Source organism: Mercenaria mercenaria, chromosome 2, assembly GCF_021730395.1.
Source record: "Mercenaria mercenaria strain notata chromosome 2, MADL_Memer_1, whole genome shotgun sequence".
Classification (NCBI taxonomy): Eukaryota; Metazoa; Mollusca; class Bivalvia; order Venerida; family Veneridae; genus Mercenaria; species Mercenaria mercenaria.
Window position 1 is genome coordinate 49,074,684 of NC_069362.1, and position 15,822 is coordinate 49,090,505.

At 33.7% G+C, this 15,822-nt stretch overlaps 1 protein-coding gene across 1 annotated transcript in view; it reads left to right on the forward strand.

Annotated features, from left to right (window-relative positions):
* Positions 1 to 15,822, forward strand: part of LOC128549233 (protocadherin Fat 4-like) — a 34,113-nt gene that overhangs the window by 5,925 nt on the left and 12,366 nt on the right. Inside the window, exon 3 of the mRNA XM_053525753.1 lies at positions 15,459 to 15,628. Coding sequence (XP_053381728.1) covers positions 15,459 to 15,628 — 170 coding nt within the window. The remainder of the gene's footprint in view (positions 1 to 15,458; positions 15,629 to 15,822) is intronic.

Consider the following 15,822-nt stretch of genomic DNA (forward strand, 5'->3'; position numbering starts at 1 on the left):
TCAAGTATTATGCACGTATGTATTCCTAAGTGTACGTTCAATATCAAAAACATTGTTGTTTTGTGTGATCATGATCAGAGACTCCACAAAAACAGGGATTTTTGTTTCGATCTGAGGAATACTGACAAAACATTTCATCAGCTTTAATGCACGAGATTTGTACGTAAACATGTTCCGTTCAGTTTCGGCCCACGACGTACAGATGCTAAACCAGGTGCAAGTTACTCGATATCAAAATCAACATCGACCAAGTTTTTGCTGGTTTCTTTTTATGTTTAAACAATAAATATTTAACCTTGATCGATGTGCAATATATTATCAAAGGAATCAACAAAGTGTTGAAGTGTCGAATTCCGGAAAAAGGCAAAGTGTAGCCCGATGCCGTAGTTTCTTGATTGAAATATTGGACTATCAAAACGACTGACAGACTGAACATATTTAGAGATTTTAAAAAACAACTACTGCGAAGCCTGGGTTTTGGAGGAATATGGCCTCAAAATATTACTCAAGAAAAATATAATTATAATGATATGTAACCGTTTTGTGTTGGGGACTTGTACCGCCAGGGGTCAAGCAAGTGTTTGTATGGCCGGTAGGACATACAGGGCAAGACCAAATGGGTATATGACCTCACACCAGCAGAATGATTCTGTCTCTCGAGTTCAACCTGTGTTCGGTATGTTAATCTTATCCTACTGGGATTCAAACCCTGTCTTACCCTGGCAATTAGTATTGCTGTGATATAACACAGGCGGTTACTGTCCCCTAGGTTCGACTCTGGGTATATCCATTCAAAATCCAGTCAACAAAGAAAGAACCAAGCTGATAAACAGTTTATGACTTTTATTCGATTAAAGGAAAATTTCAGCTATAAATGTATTTATGAAAATTTCACTAGAAGTAAACCCAAAGTGTTATCCGTAAAATTTGATTGATCAACCTTTCACAATTATAGTGACCTTAATAATTTAAGACTTGAAGGCTTATCTCTTAAAACACAAAATATTTCCCTTAAATACAAATAACAAAAGTGACCCTATAATATTAACACACAAGTATGAAAACAGAACCTACAAAAGTAATAATCAAAACCTTTAGATAAGCGATTCTACCTAAATATTATCAGCCGATTATAAATAATAAGACCATCTATCAAAAAGTTCGGGAATCCACTGTCGGAACCTTCCCTAGCGGCATAGATCGGGATTTGGTCGTCTATTTGCCTCTTTGTAAATGCAATGAATGCGTGAATAAAATCCTTTATAATTTGACTATAAAATATGACCAGCTAAATAGAGTAAAGTGAAAGTTTCACATAATTATGCAATGCGCTGGACAGAATACACTCATCAAATGTCCTAATCGGTCAGTTTATATATTGTATTACCATTTTGTAAATAATGCATTGTAATCACACGAAATTACACATACCGACATTTGAATAGATACATGTACTGCAGGTAATTATTCTCTATATTTTTGGCCGACTCATGGCCAAAGTAACTGCATTCGGCGTTTTGACCAATATTTAATATTTTGCACTTGCATGGCATCTGTACCAACATGCACATGTTCGTCTACACTTTTGGCATTACTGATGACAGCCCTAAACAACCCATGATGACAGCCCAAAAACACATATCATGGTGAAATTGACACAAGAGCAACGCGATCGAGCTGTCGATATTTTACAAAAAAAATCCAAATCGGTCACTTCAATGAATTGTACTTTGGTTAAATTTCATCAAAAGAGCTCGGATGGTAGATAGCCACCGACTGAAGGTTCTTGTAAACGAAATAAGGTTAAAAATGAAAATAAACATCAAAGCAACAGCTACAAACAAATTAAGCCTAAAACAGATAATCAAAAACACTAAACACTTCCTTAACAAATGGTCATTCACTAACAGAAATACCAAATAGTTATATGATAAAGTACAAGTATAGTAGAAAAATCATGACTGATGTTAAACGTCACAAAAATTGATCAGTATTTCAAACGTGGTCATTCAGGCATATATATATATATATATATAGTATTTGAAATTGAAGCAATGAATTACAACTTGATATTAGTACAAGTATACTAGATCTACCAAAAACAAGCATGGAATGTGACAAAATCTAACCATAAAAAGAGAAGGCATTCGTTACATATGAGCGAGCACTGATGGAATGAGCTCAATGAATACATATTAGTTAAAAAAAACATATACAGTCAAAATCATGAATGCTTTAAATAGATTATAGTTATGCGGCCATTAGGTTCGTAAAATTTTATGAATGTCTAGACGAAATGATAACCTATGTTATCAAATCTGTCACACTGTGTGTACAAAAATACGAAATAGTTAAACAACGTGCAAAAGTAATGGTAAATATGTGTCAAGATTATACCTTTATATACAAAACGTTACAAATATGGATATATATTCAGTAGCTTATCAATAAAAACGGTTATAGCAACGACCCCACAATAAATGATCTGTTACACATTGAGGCTACAGGGTGTACTTAAAAAGTTACAATAACACTCACTTTCAGTCTTGTTCGAAATTTACCAGCTCGTCACTGCTTTTATATGGTAAATGTTTCCACCAATGTCCTGCACTAAAACAACACCATCTGATGTCCAGCAGCAGTCGATTTTTTTTACGTTTGACCAGTATTCTAGCAGTGTAGAAGGCAAAACTGCGCTGTTTCGTAAGATCCTCGTTTACATATGTACCAGATAAACCATTCGTTTTTAAGGGAAGCCCTTGTCGTGTACATGTGTTGACGAGCCCAGTAAATTTAACAATTATAGGTCTAGGCCCTCCATGTTGATTCGGTCTAAACACACGGAGACATAGGTCAATTTCTGAAAGATCCATTTTGACATTCATTTTTTACACGTTTCCAGAATTATGTTATCGGTATTGTCGTGTTTTTTTATTCAGGTATTCCAGTTATTCGAACATCATTGCTACGGCTATATTCATTATCATGCTTTAATTGCAGGTCTTCTGTTTCTGGTGAATTTATTTTCTTCTGAAGCCCCGAAAGAACACCATCGACAATAGATTTCACAGACAAGCTTACTGCCTCTTTTTCCGAAATATCGTTTTGAAATGAAGACTTTAACACTTCAGCAATTTTCGTAAGGTCTTCTTGGCTGAATGACACATTTGTTGTACTTGAATCGTCATCCATAGTTTGTAGTAGAGTGCGAGTTTTCTTCGAGTCGAAACTTTCGGATGGCGAAGACAAAAAACGTTTTTTATTCGTGTTTGGCTCGGGTGTAGAATCAGTATGGGACATATGTAATGCTTTTTTTGGAAACAGACTGTATATAGAGATCGTCAAGAGTGTATATGCACTGTTACAGTATTGTGTTGTGCCCACTGGTGCGTAAAGCTAACGTGAAATTGTTTCGTTTTCAAAAAAACACAATTCAACAATTGAATATGATGTCAAATCATACATCTCAAATTGTTTCATTAATCCCTTTCCTACATCCAGTACAAAATTCCAACCTCAAAAATTGTTACTAAACCATATCATTTCGAATTTTCGGCACACACAGAGAAAAATCAAACATTGCCGCCTTGATCACATGACCAATCCCTAGAACCTAACTGATGTCAAGGAAGTGTACCTGCAGCATTTGGGCTCATTTAATGTTTCTGCATAACAAAATTTCTTTAGATACGGCGCCAGATGTTTTGTGTGTTTGCAGAATATTGGGTGACGCGGTGCATAAGGGATGTTATAAGTTTATTACCTCTTGTGAATATTTTATCGGTTGCGTTTTTTGCTCCAAAAGGTTCTTCTTAGAGATTGTACTACTTAATTAAGTAGACTATTTTAAGTGCATTGTATATATATGATGCATTATAGCATGGTTCATTGTAACTATTATGAAATAGTAGCATGATGACAATGAAAACAATTAGTTTATTATATGTATATTGTTGCAATAAACAAATTTATTCAGTTCTGATTGTAACATTTTCTTTTTACTTCATAGGCTTTGTTCATTGTTACAAGACTTCTTAATTATGATTATCGCAAGTCCATATTTTGTGCTATTATCCTGGTCTATGGTTTAACCCTTAATTTTGCTGGAATAAAGTTAAAACATGAATGAAAAACATTAAACTTTATTTCAGTTGTTTTGTTATAAAATATTTATTGAATGACTTGCCGGTCAAATAGCGACGTGTTATCATTCGGAACTGAAGCAATGGATTTGACTAGTGACCAGCAAGCAAGTCTTTATATGTACATTATCTTTCCGTTGCCAATGATGCATTGCTCAACAGAATATCGTCTTTTGGTCGGTCATTATTCCAAAGACTTTTTACATATATCATATATGCAGTAAAGTTTTAGCTCAACAAGTGTAGTACATAGTAAAGTGACTGAAAGTGGACAAAACACATTGAAATGCTCTTTGTAAACAAAGACACTAAAATGCCGGCTGCCAATTTTTTGTTGTAACATACATGTATTTGTTTTTATTGATAGCAAACACCAAAAAAAGAAAACTCTGTTCAAATGATGTAACTTATCACATTATTACAAAAATAAATCTAACCCATTAGTGTACGACTTAAAAAGGTTACAATACATGCGTCTTAAACAGTATTTCCACTTTTAATTACGTGTTACCTTTCATGTAGATTTATGTGTTGATTAAGTCAGTATAGTTGGAGAAGGTTTCGACAGTGCATAAAATGTACAGTAAATGTTCATTATCAGCAGTGTGTATTGAGACAGCTTTAATTGAAACTTACAATGTTTGCAGAATAACATTTCTGTCTTCCTGCTATATGTAAATAAACAAAAAATATATAAAATATGATTTGAAGGAAACACTGCCTGTATAACACAAACGTATATTTTGATACTTATTCATACTGCTGGTGGTAAAAATTATCTTATCACAAAGAATATAACGAGTAAAAAGGTATTAATGTGTATTGCAATTAGTATTATTTTTTATTACTATATAAAAAATAATGTACAATGTTTTAAAGTCAAACACTCATACTATACATAAAATAAAGTTCTTTCGTGTAAAAAGTATCTATAGTATACCACTTTGAAATGACTGTTCGTCGCCGCTTCTTGTTCTTTCCGGTGACTGTTCCTGAAAACTATTTATGAATAGTTCTTTTCCACAAAACAATATGCGACGTCAAAAATCAGTTAAACAGGTAGCAGGAACTGTTACTGAAGCTAAATTGTGAAATATTCTTAATAATATAACATAGCAAAAACCTTGAAAACATTCCTAGTATTATTGCAATTCGGGTTAATATTGTCATATTTGTCACAAATTATTCATGTCCCTCTTGCTTTTCATAGAATCCCGGATTAAATCTATAGCTAATACGGTATATCATGACATTTATAAACGCTTAATATTATAACAAATGGAAATAACTAGTTTGGCAAACTTACACATATTTTGTGAGTATGTCGACTCCTTGTTTATTGTATGTTAATAATCGAGGGACGTCGATTTTATCCCAAAACTTTACCGCCGTACTTAAATCTGAAATATTTGAGAAATGTCCGCTCAGTTCGCTTTTTTATGGCTACCTTTATAAACCATGAAGAGCAATGCAATCCAAATGACACTGTTATGTCAAATTTATTTTAATACAGTATAATATTAATTATACATATTATTATTATTACATTATTATAGTATTAACTTGACTGCGGGTGATCACATGATCAAATTAATCTTTAAACCAAAATAAATTTATCGATAATATAGGATAATATTGAAGCAACAGTTGCTGTAAATCTTAAATATAGCCTATCATATGGCAACATATATGTATCTTAAAACTACATAGATTTCAATCAAAATCACCTTCTGATTATCTGACACACTTCAAAAATCTGAGACTTCTTATTTTCCTTAGTGTTTGTAAGTACTGGATATCTATCATTATTGTCAACTACATAATAATTTAACAATTATCATTAGTCATATGTTAGACTATGTTTAACTTTCATATCTTATCATGGCAGGAAATTTATTCATGTTCTTCAAAATATTTGTTTGTTTGTTTGTTTTTTTTTTGTTGTTGTTTTTTTTTTTTTTGGTTTGAAGATTATTTTGATCATGTGATTCCCCACAGTGAGTGATGTTTTATAGAATGCCGAGTTATCTTTTTTTCAAAATAACATTATCTAAATCTACATTTAATACAATTAATTCTGATATCATAAAACACGAATATATGACAGGTTAAATTATTAAATTGCAAGAAAACGCAGAGGACAGTAAAGGAAGTAACTGTCGATTAATGAGAAATGACACATGTTTAAGTACGCTCCCTTTAAACTTGCCATACAAAGAAAGTTTAAGTGTGTAAGTATTCATTCTATGTACCGCACTAGTCCTTAATGTGAAAGATACTTGGATATATACAGAACTATAACATTATTTTATAATGTACCAACCAACATAGGACTCCATTCACAACATTTTATTACCCCGTCATATTCACACGCGACTCGTGAATTAACAATTTTGACGTATAACCGCCGGTCGTGTATAAATAGCGTTAAAACACGGTTTTGCTATGAATTATTTCTTAAATGAAGCATTGATTAGCTTGACACAACTACTTTTCTACACTCATTAAGAGTTTTTTGTTTCTACTAAGGTTAAACAACCAAATTCTTATACCATAATTCTTCTTCTTTCATATTAACATAACATTTGAATAAACGTAACAAAATATATGCAAACTTTTATACCGGTCCTCATCCAATTGAGTTCGGCATGATCACAGTACATGCACGTGTATTTTTGAAATGCTGGTGATAATTTACTTCGGGTCAACAATTGTAATTCCTTGCGCATAATGATTAATTTGTCAAATTTTAGTTCGCTTTCTATACGATATTTGAGCAAATAAAATAGGGTTATTATAACTGTAGCTCGATCTATGATGCTGTATTCGGCTCGAGTGGATTTTTGCCAGATCGGATCTCACGAAGCGCGCAAGCGCCGAGTGTGATCCGACCTTTCAAAATTCCACGGGAGCCGAATACAAAATCCCAGATCGAGCTACTGTTATAATGGCCCTTTTATTATATACCTCTACCTTTTTGTTTGTTGTTTTGTTATTGAACGAAATCTGCAGTGTTTATCGTTATCAAAATGGAACGAAGTGAAGATTTTATGTGGGCTATTTATAGAACTGTGTCAGGTCATGCATAATAATGAAAGTAGTCCGACAGCATACAATACAAAAGGTACAATAAGGGATTTAAAAGGTACAATACGGATGTTTTCTGTCTGTTCATATTTAATTGACTGTGAAATACACGCCGATGTTTTACAGAATTTATATAGGTGTATATAGTAAACTTTTTATCATCTTATAGAGCGTAGGCGGTATATATCATCACTATGGACAGCCTGGCAAAATAATATATTCTAAAACAGTGAATAAGATATCAGCTAACGAAGAAAACAGATTACAGTTAAAGTTCAGGCTTCTAAATATATTGCACAATAGAAACAATTTCTTATCAGCTTATTGGTTGTGTATATATTGTGCGGGACCACCGCGGCCAAATGGTTACGGTCAATGGCTACGATTCACTTGTCCCTCACTGATGTATGGGTTTGAAACTACGTTTGAGGGGTAGACTTCTTTCATGTCATGAATTCTTCCAACGGGCTAATGGAACGAAGGTACATCTACCCAGTTGTCTGTCTGATATAGAAATAAAACCCGGAGGGTCCTCCAGGTCATTCCGGACCATCCAAAGCTGAAGAAATCGCCGACCTAAATTGTGTCGATCTAACTCTATCCAAACAGGAACAAAATTTCCATATTTCACATGTCGAAAAAAATCAAAGAGGAAGTTAATAATTTAAAAATATATTGGTTGCAATATAATCCCCGTTTATCTTCTTAAGGAGGTAGGTTACCTTGTTACAAGGGTAAAGTCAAATTAGTTGAACCGCAGGAATTTTTTGTATTTCGTGTAATATGAAGTTTTAATTGCTACAACCTCAATGTCGTTTTTCTCCTTCCTTTCAAGTTCAATTTTTATCAAGGTTTGAAGAACATGACCCTCCAAAGGTATTTCATATTGAAAGAAGGAAAATACGGATATTTATTACTTTTCAGTGTATTTTAATTTCATTGATATCCGTAGAAGTCTGCATAATTGATAATTTTACTAGTTTGCACGTAAGCTTTCTAATATAAGCTTAAAATGTATATGTCGCGGGTCTTGTGTTTCCATGGTAACGCATTTTCTCTCATTTTTAAACAACTATGTATAAAAATAAGGGTTTTCGATGGCTTCAGTGTCATGCTGTTAATGACCAACATGGAATATTTGGGTAATATTATTAGCAAAATACCAAGCACTTTACATGGTACCCTATTTTTCTCAAGGTTTAAAGTAACCATGGTAACAGGGATGTTTAAATAGCTTGTATCTTGCTTTTTGTCATAATTTCTTATAGAAAATTTTTTGAATTTTACATTTAAATACATAGGTCACGGGCTTCGTTTCCATGGTAACATCAATTTCATTTAAAAAAACACAATTTTCTACTTAAATTTGAACAATTTTAGATCGTAGTTAAAGTATATAAGTTTCAAATTATCAACGGAACCTGAAAAATAGAAATCAAACTGCTAGATTTTTTATTTGAAAATGGCCGTAACAAGTAACCTTTCACCCAACTATATTCCAAATAACATCGGTTACCATCATCCATTTTCTTACATTCCGCATAACATTTCAATATAACTACATAAAAGAAGCAAGACTCATAAAAATATTTCAGCAAATAATGGTTATTTGAAAATAGTTAAAATAAAGAAAATGCACAGAATTACGTACTTTCAAAAGCTATTAATTTTGCGCGGTAATTGACACGTAACGTCATGACGTCAATGACGTCATTTTAATGCAATTTGAAGCGTTTCTGCAGCAATGTATTCATTATTTCTGTATTATTAAACCATAAAGCATCAGATCGAAGACAGGTTCATGACTTGTTTTCAGAAGAATGAATGTACAAACACATTTAGTTTGTCGTAAACGTCGTCGTTAATCGTCACGTTAGCTTCCGGTTTGACATGCGCACATACAAATATGAAGGTAACCTACCTCCTTAACTTCATATTGATAACGATTAATCATTGGTAGCACTGACTGATATCACATCGTTTATCCGGTATTATCAACGTATTTGTGCAAAGTAAGCAAAAAGTGTCACAAATATTCGTTGTTGAAATTATTACTTTATACAAGTTTTAGATAACGCTTATCACTTAAATGCGCTATGGCCGACATGATGTCCTATCAATAACTGATAACTGATCCATCTTTACAAATATGTGAGCAATGAAATGAACATAACAAGGTGTGGATATTAAAAAGACCATAAAGGTAAATTGCTTTTATAATTAAAGTAAACGTTGAAATTTTAAAAAGCTCGTTACAAAATTAATACTTTTTATTATAAAGATTATTTGTTTCTTACAATAATAATGATTTTAATGTTTGTACAATGCAAACTTCACATCAGTGACATTAAAGCACCTACCAGTTATAAAATATATCCATGTTTTTGCGAGATCGCTATATAATTAGAGACAATTTTCGGTAATAATTTTCAGGGGCATCCTCATAAAGCAGGCAGATAATATGGACTTGATAAGACGAAAAGAGATTTTTATCACTTTTATCTTTATAGGTATGTGTACTTTTATCTCAGCCCATGACAACTTAATACAGTGTTATTGAAAGTATCTGATTTGTCTTTGTCAACGTTTTTTGCTCTTTATTGCCATTTGTGACGATTCCATATATTTAGAATCTTCCCTCTTTGTTCGTTTACACTATAAACAATAGCTAAGCTAATTTTTGTTCTTTATATTAACATATTATGCGCAATTTTACACACTGCTGCCGGCATATTGATAATGTGATAATTTGCTTCTCCATATGCATATTCCAACTTATTAACTGTAAACTAGTATGAGAGTACTGTGACTGATTTTTTGTTGTTGTTTAAAATAAACGTGTTGCAAAATATTAATCTGAAAAAGAGTAGTAAATGATCCTTTTTTATTAGACTTAAATTATCATTTCTATGGAATTGTTATTATATATACTTGATTCTATTAAAACTCCATTTTCTATTCTTACATTTTCTGACCTAAGGGTAAACAAATCAACCAACCTGTAAGATTTTTTTTTTCATTTAATAAAAATTATCATGTTTACTTAAACAGCAACGGTTTGAAATAAATTGCACACCACTGCCATTTGGTAAAAGTGTAACTACTTTACAATGAGAAGAGTGAAGTTACAAGTTTTTCAGAGATCTACATACAATGCAGATATTGATACGAAAAGATGGATCCATGCTTCGTATATGTTAATGAAAACGTTGGACGGTCTAAAATTTAAAGACATAGGTGATTCCGTCGATTTTTGAGCATGGTTCCAAACCTTGTACGTGAAAATGCTAATATTGGTTGAAAAAGATGGATCTGTCTCAAATGACATGAAGTAATCCACCTGTTCTTCGAGCAAATTTACAAAAATTCTATATGCAAAGTTACTATTGACAGTAAGAGACGGATTAATCCATCCCTTTTTGGTGCGATGAAAACACATTCGCATATCATCACAAAATTTAAAATTGAAGAGATGGACTAATCCACGACGATGGAAGGTTAGTAGTATTGTGTGATGGCAGGGTTGCGATGGTAGGGGAGTAGGATGGTAGGGTGGCGCCGGTAGAATAATAGAATGATATACTGCCATCATACTTTCTTACTATGGCTATCCAACCATACAATAGTAGGACAGTTGGATGGTAGGATATTGGTATGGTAAGATAGTTGGATGGTAGGATAGTATGATGATAGGAATTTAGGATGTCAGGAAAGTAAAATGGTAGGCTAGTGATGGTATACTTAATAATGTCCCAACATTACTCCAGGACGCGAAGTTGAATAGGTAACCAAGAACTATAATTTTTGCCTTGCCTCAATGCAATAATAATGTATTATATCCCCAAATAAGCAAGTCCTATACAACAGCGCTATTAAAATATATCAAATATTGATGTCTGGTAAGCTCATATAATTTTGGTATCATTTGAAAGTATATTGTCTACTGAAAAAGAAAATAAAAATTACATGACAAAAATATGTTATAGAATTTTATTTTTTCCTTAAAAAGTTTATAGTCTTCAGTGATGCTTCGATAGAAATTCAGTTATAACATGTAAAGGTTATCATTTCGATGTCAAAAAAAAACATGTCTGTAGTGATTTATGCATATTATTTATGGTCGTTTTATTTACTAATTCTTGTTCAGCAGACAAAACTTTTTCAAATGATTTCAAAAGGTTACCTGTTTGTTGATCGGATACCTTAACATATAACATACATTTAAAAAGAAGATATATGCCTTTTATTGTATCACTTCAATAATAGTAATTCAATTGTTACAGTCACTATTCATTGTTGTGAACATACAGATATCAAAACATGGAACTGGTGAGCAATTTAGTTCGAAATATTTCGGGGTGACACAATTGTACTGACATAATACCTTAAAGCCTTTTGCGAGATGCTGGATACTGCTTTATATGGCTGATTTATGTTCATAATGTGATTTTCATTACCGGTCAGGTTGCGCGCAAGCAAGTAGTCCATACATCGCTCCTGATACTGGTTCTGCTTCCTACAGTTCAATACCTGAAAATTTCAGTGAGTATACAGTTACATATCATCCCCACTATGCACAAATCCATTCGAGATATTTTCTACCAAAAGAAAAGGAAAATATTTATTAGATAAATTGAGGTTTTAAATTTCATTACGTGTTTAAGAATATGAATGTTTTTGTTTTCCACTTTTAAAATTATAACAACAGTGGAAATTATAACACAACAGTGTGCCTTTTCTGTAAGAGTTCGTATCCGTTAGAGTAATACTTTTTTCGGAAAGCCAATTGTTATGGTTGTGCGCTTTGTCAGGATTTGAACCTGCACCGACATAGCAATAGTTTCCAATAATTCAAAAGCTTGGTATATATTTCATTTCTGACACTTTGTAATGCACATAAAAGGTAAGTCAAAAAGAATAGTTTATAACATCAAATTTATTTTATTTTTTTATATTTAAGCTATCAGCATATTGAAGAAATGTTTTGTACATAACGCGTGCGAAATCATGTTTTCATACTTTACAACTACCTAAATGTGGTACTAGTACTCTTTAAACAATTCTCAAATTCTTTTTTGAGCTCAAGTCGCAATTGATGTATTTTAGAGTTTAACGACATTTCATAATTATTGTCTATTTCATGTTATTTCCCTTGTCTGATATATATATATATATAGTAGAGAGAATTTATACGAATGCCACAGCAAATCCACTAACCCAAAAAGATTATTTTCGAGGCTGCTTTATATACGAGTCCGAATTGTACTACACATTCGTACTGGTTCAATATTTGCATATATTTATATACTCAAATCTCTGTTTTCATGTCTCACAAATCAGTAGTGACATTTTAGTCTTTTTAACTAATTGGGACCAGAGAAGCTTTATTTTCTCTCTCTGAAAGTTAACTTGATCTCGAGGATACATTGAATATATAGAGATAGTCTGCATTAAGGGATATAATTATATTCAGAACAGTTGACTTTCCCATACGTGAGATCCGCTAGGATACAAGCTCGAATTATAAATTATTATATAGCAGAGAGAATTTATACAAACGAACACGCATATGCCACAGCAAGTCCACTCCGTGGCCGAGTGGTTAAGGTCGCTGACTTCAAATCACTTGCCCCTCATCGATGTGGGTTCGAGCCTCACTGGGGGCATTGAATTCTTTATGTGAGGAAGCCATCCAGTTGGCTTACGGAAGGTCGGTGGTTCTACTCAGGTGCCCGCTCGTGATGAAATAATGCACGGAGGGGCACCTGGGGTCTTTCTCCACCATTAAAGCTGGAAAGTCGCCATATGACATATCATGTGTCGGTGCGACGTTAAATCCAAAAAATAAAGTCCACTAACCCAAACAAAATATTATCGATGCTGCTTTATATACGAGTCCGAATTGTACTACACATTCGTACTGGTTCAACACTTGCATATATATACTAAAATCTCTGTTTTCATGTCTCACAAATCAGTAGTGACATTTTAGTCTTTTTAACTAATTGGGACCAGAGAAGCTATATTTTCTCTCTCTGAAAGTTAACTTGATCTCGAGGATACATTGAATATATAGAGATAGTCTGCATTAAGGGATATAATTATATTCAGAACAGTTGACTTTCCCATACGTGAGATCCGCTAGGATACAAACTCGCATAATAAATTATTATATAGTAGAGAGAATTTATACAAACGAACACGCATATGCCACAGCAAGTCCACTCCGTGGCCGAGTGGTTAAGGTCGCTGACTTCAAATCACTTGCCCCTCATCGATGTGGGTTCGAGCCTCACTGGGGGCGTTGAATTCTTCATGTGAGGAAGCCATCCAGCTGGCTTACGAAGGTCGGTGGTTCTACTCAGGTGCCCGCTCATGATGAAATAATGCACGGAAGGGCATCTGGGCTCTTCCTCTACCATTAAAGCTGGAAAGTCGCCATATGACCTATCATGTGTCGGTGCGACGTTAAATCCAAAAAAAAAAGTCCACTAACCCCAAAAAATTAGTTTCGAAGCTGATTTATATACGAGCAAGAATTGTACTACACATTCGTACTGGTTCAACATTTGCATATATATACTCAAATCTCTGTTTTCATGTCTCACTAATCAGAAGTGACATTTTAGTCTTTTTAACTGATCGGGACTAGAGAAGCTATATACATATATACTGCACTTAAACCGTTACATGAAAGATGCCTTACTATGGTATTGCTTTTTAAATCCTCTCATTGCTGGTCATTTCTAAAATAGATTATTTCTCCATGTTCAATTTTGAAACTGGTACAATGAACACACTGGTTTAAGAACATGAATTTAGTGTTAAACTCCTTACTATTACTATGTCCAAATTTGTGTTGCGGCGGGATCAGACAAATTAGCAAAAAGCAATTCACTTATATTTTTTTCACCATTTCAGTTTATCAGAAATTCTAGAAAATATCTAGGTGTCTTGTATGCGAGAATGAAATACGTTCGCAATCTGTAAAGTACATGATGGATACGAGTTCAATTAACATATGCTTATTATGTTGCCGTGCTCTTAATAGTCGTCTTTACGTGTTTTGTATAGCAATAACAAGAGATGTCATTATTAGTGAGACAAATGCCCCCGAGCATATATACCAAGTAATTTTAATTGCCTTCATCGATGGCAGAGTTACTGATCGGACAAGAAACGGACCATGTTACCATTTAACCTTGAGCTTAGAGTTAGGAGTCTGGATCTTGCATGACACGTCGTCACATTATGGGGAGTATTTATGCTAAGTAATTTAAAAATCCCTTGATGAATGGCAGAGTTATGAGCCGTACACGAAACAGACCGTGTTAACCTTTGACTTCTAAGTCTGACCTTGACCTTTAAGCAAGGGGTCTGGGTCTTGCGCATGACACATATTCTCATTATGGTTAACATATATGTCAATAATATCAAAATCCTTTAATGGATGGCAGAGTAATGAACCGGACAGGAAACAGACCCTGTTAACATATGACCTTTTAGTGTTACCTTGACCTTGGACCTAGGAGTCTAGGTCTTGCGCAGGACACGATGTCTTATTATGGTGAACATTTATGCCAAGTAATTTAAAATCCCTTCATGGATGGCAGAGTTATTGACGAGACACGAAACAGGCCTTGTTTTACCATTTGACCTCTAAGTGTAACCTTGACTTTTGAGCTAGGGGTCTGGGTCTTGCGCCTGACACGTCGTCTCAATATGGTGGACATAAATGCCAAGTTATTTCAAAATCCCTTTATAGATAGCAGAGTTAAAGCTCGGACAACAATTTACACGGTTGCACGGACGCACAGAAAGACAGTGCGATTTTAATATGCCCACCATCGAGGGCATAAAATTCAAAGTCCTTCTATGTGTACGCTATAATGGCGTTCTTCAAGTGAACGATCGTGCATCATATGAACACGGAAGAGACGTCTCCAACTAGCACGTACAGAAGACATTATCACCCTAAATATGTTACATTTCAAGTTTATCTTTGTTTAATGTGAAGCATGTTGCAGACTCCAAAAAAACTTTTGAAATCTGTTGCCGACAAACATTTTGATGTAAACCAGGTTTCTGGTGCCTCACAAATTAAACAAATAAAATCATGTAACTTGATAAAGGTTGTTCTGCACTCTGCTTTCCTTTATTTTTCATTTCAGTATAATGGTGACATAACGATAGCTGTATGGTTTAGATATCTGTACCTTACTTTTTCAGATGGTACTGTCTGCAAGTTTCATGTTAAAGACATTGATGCGGGCGACAGTATTAAAGTAACCCCAGCTAATGACATAACAGCGAGATACTTTAATATTGTTCCGAACGAAGGTGGAAATGATTTTTGGGTGCATGTAACGGTCAATGAAACTTTGGACAGAGAAGTCATTGTGAGTTTCGAGCGGGTTTTTATTGATAATATTTAATATGTTACTATGATGCAATGCAGACCTGGAGCGCCTTTATAAATTACAGACTCCGGAATATACTGGATTAAAGCAATTCGAACGAAAAGTATATATTTTGTAACCATAGTAACACAAACCCTAACCTTTAGTCAGTATATTATACAAATTATACATGC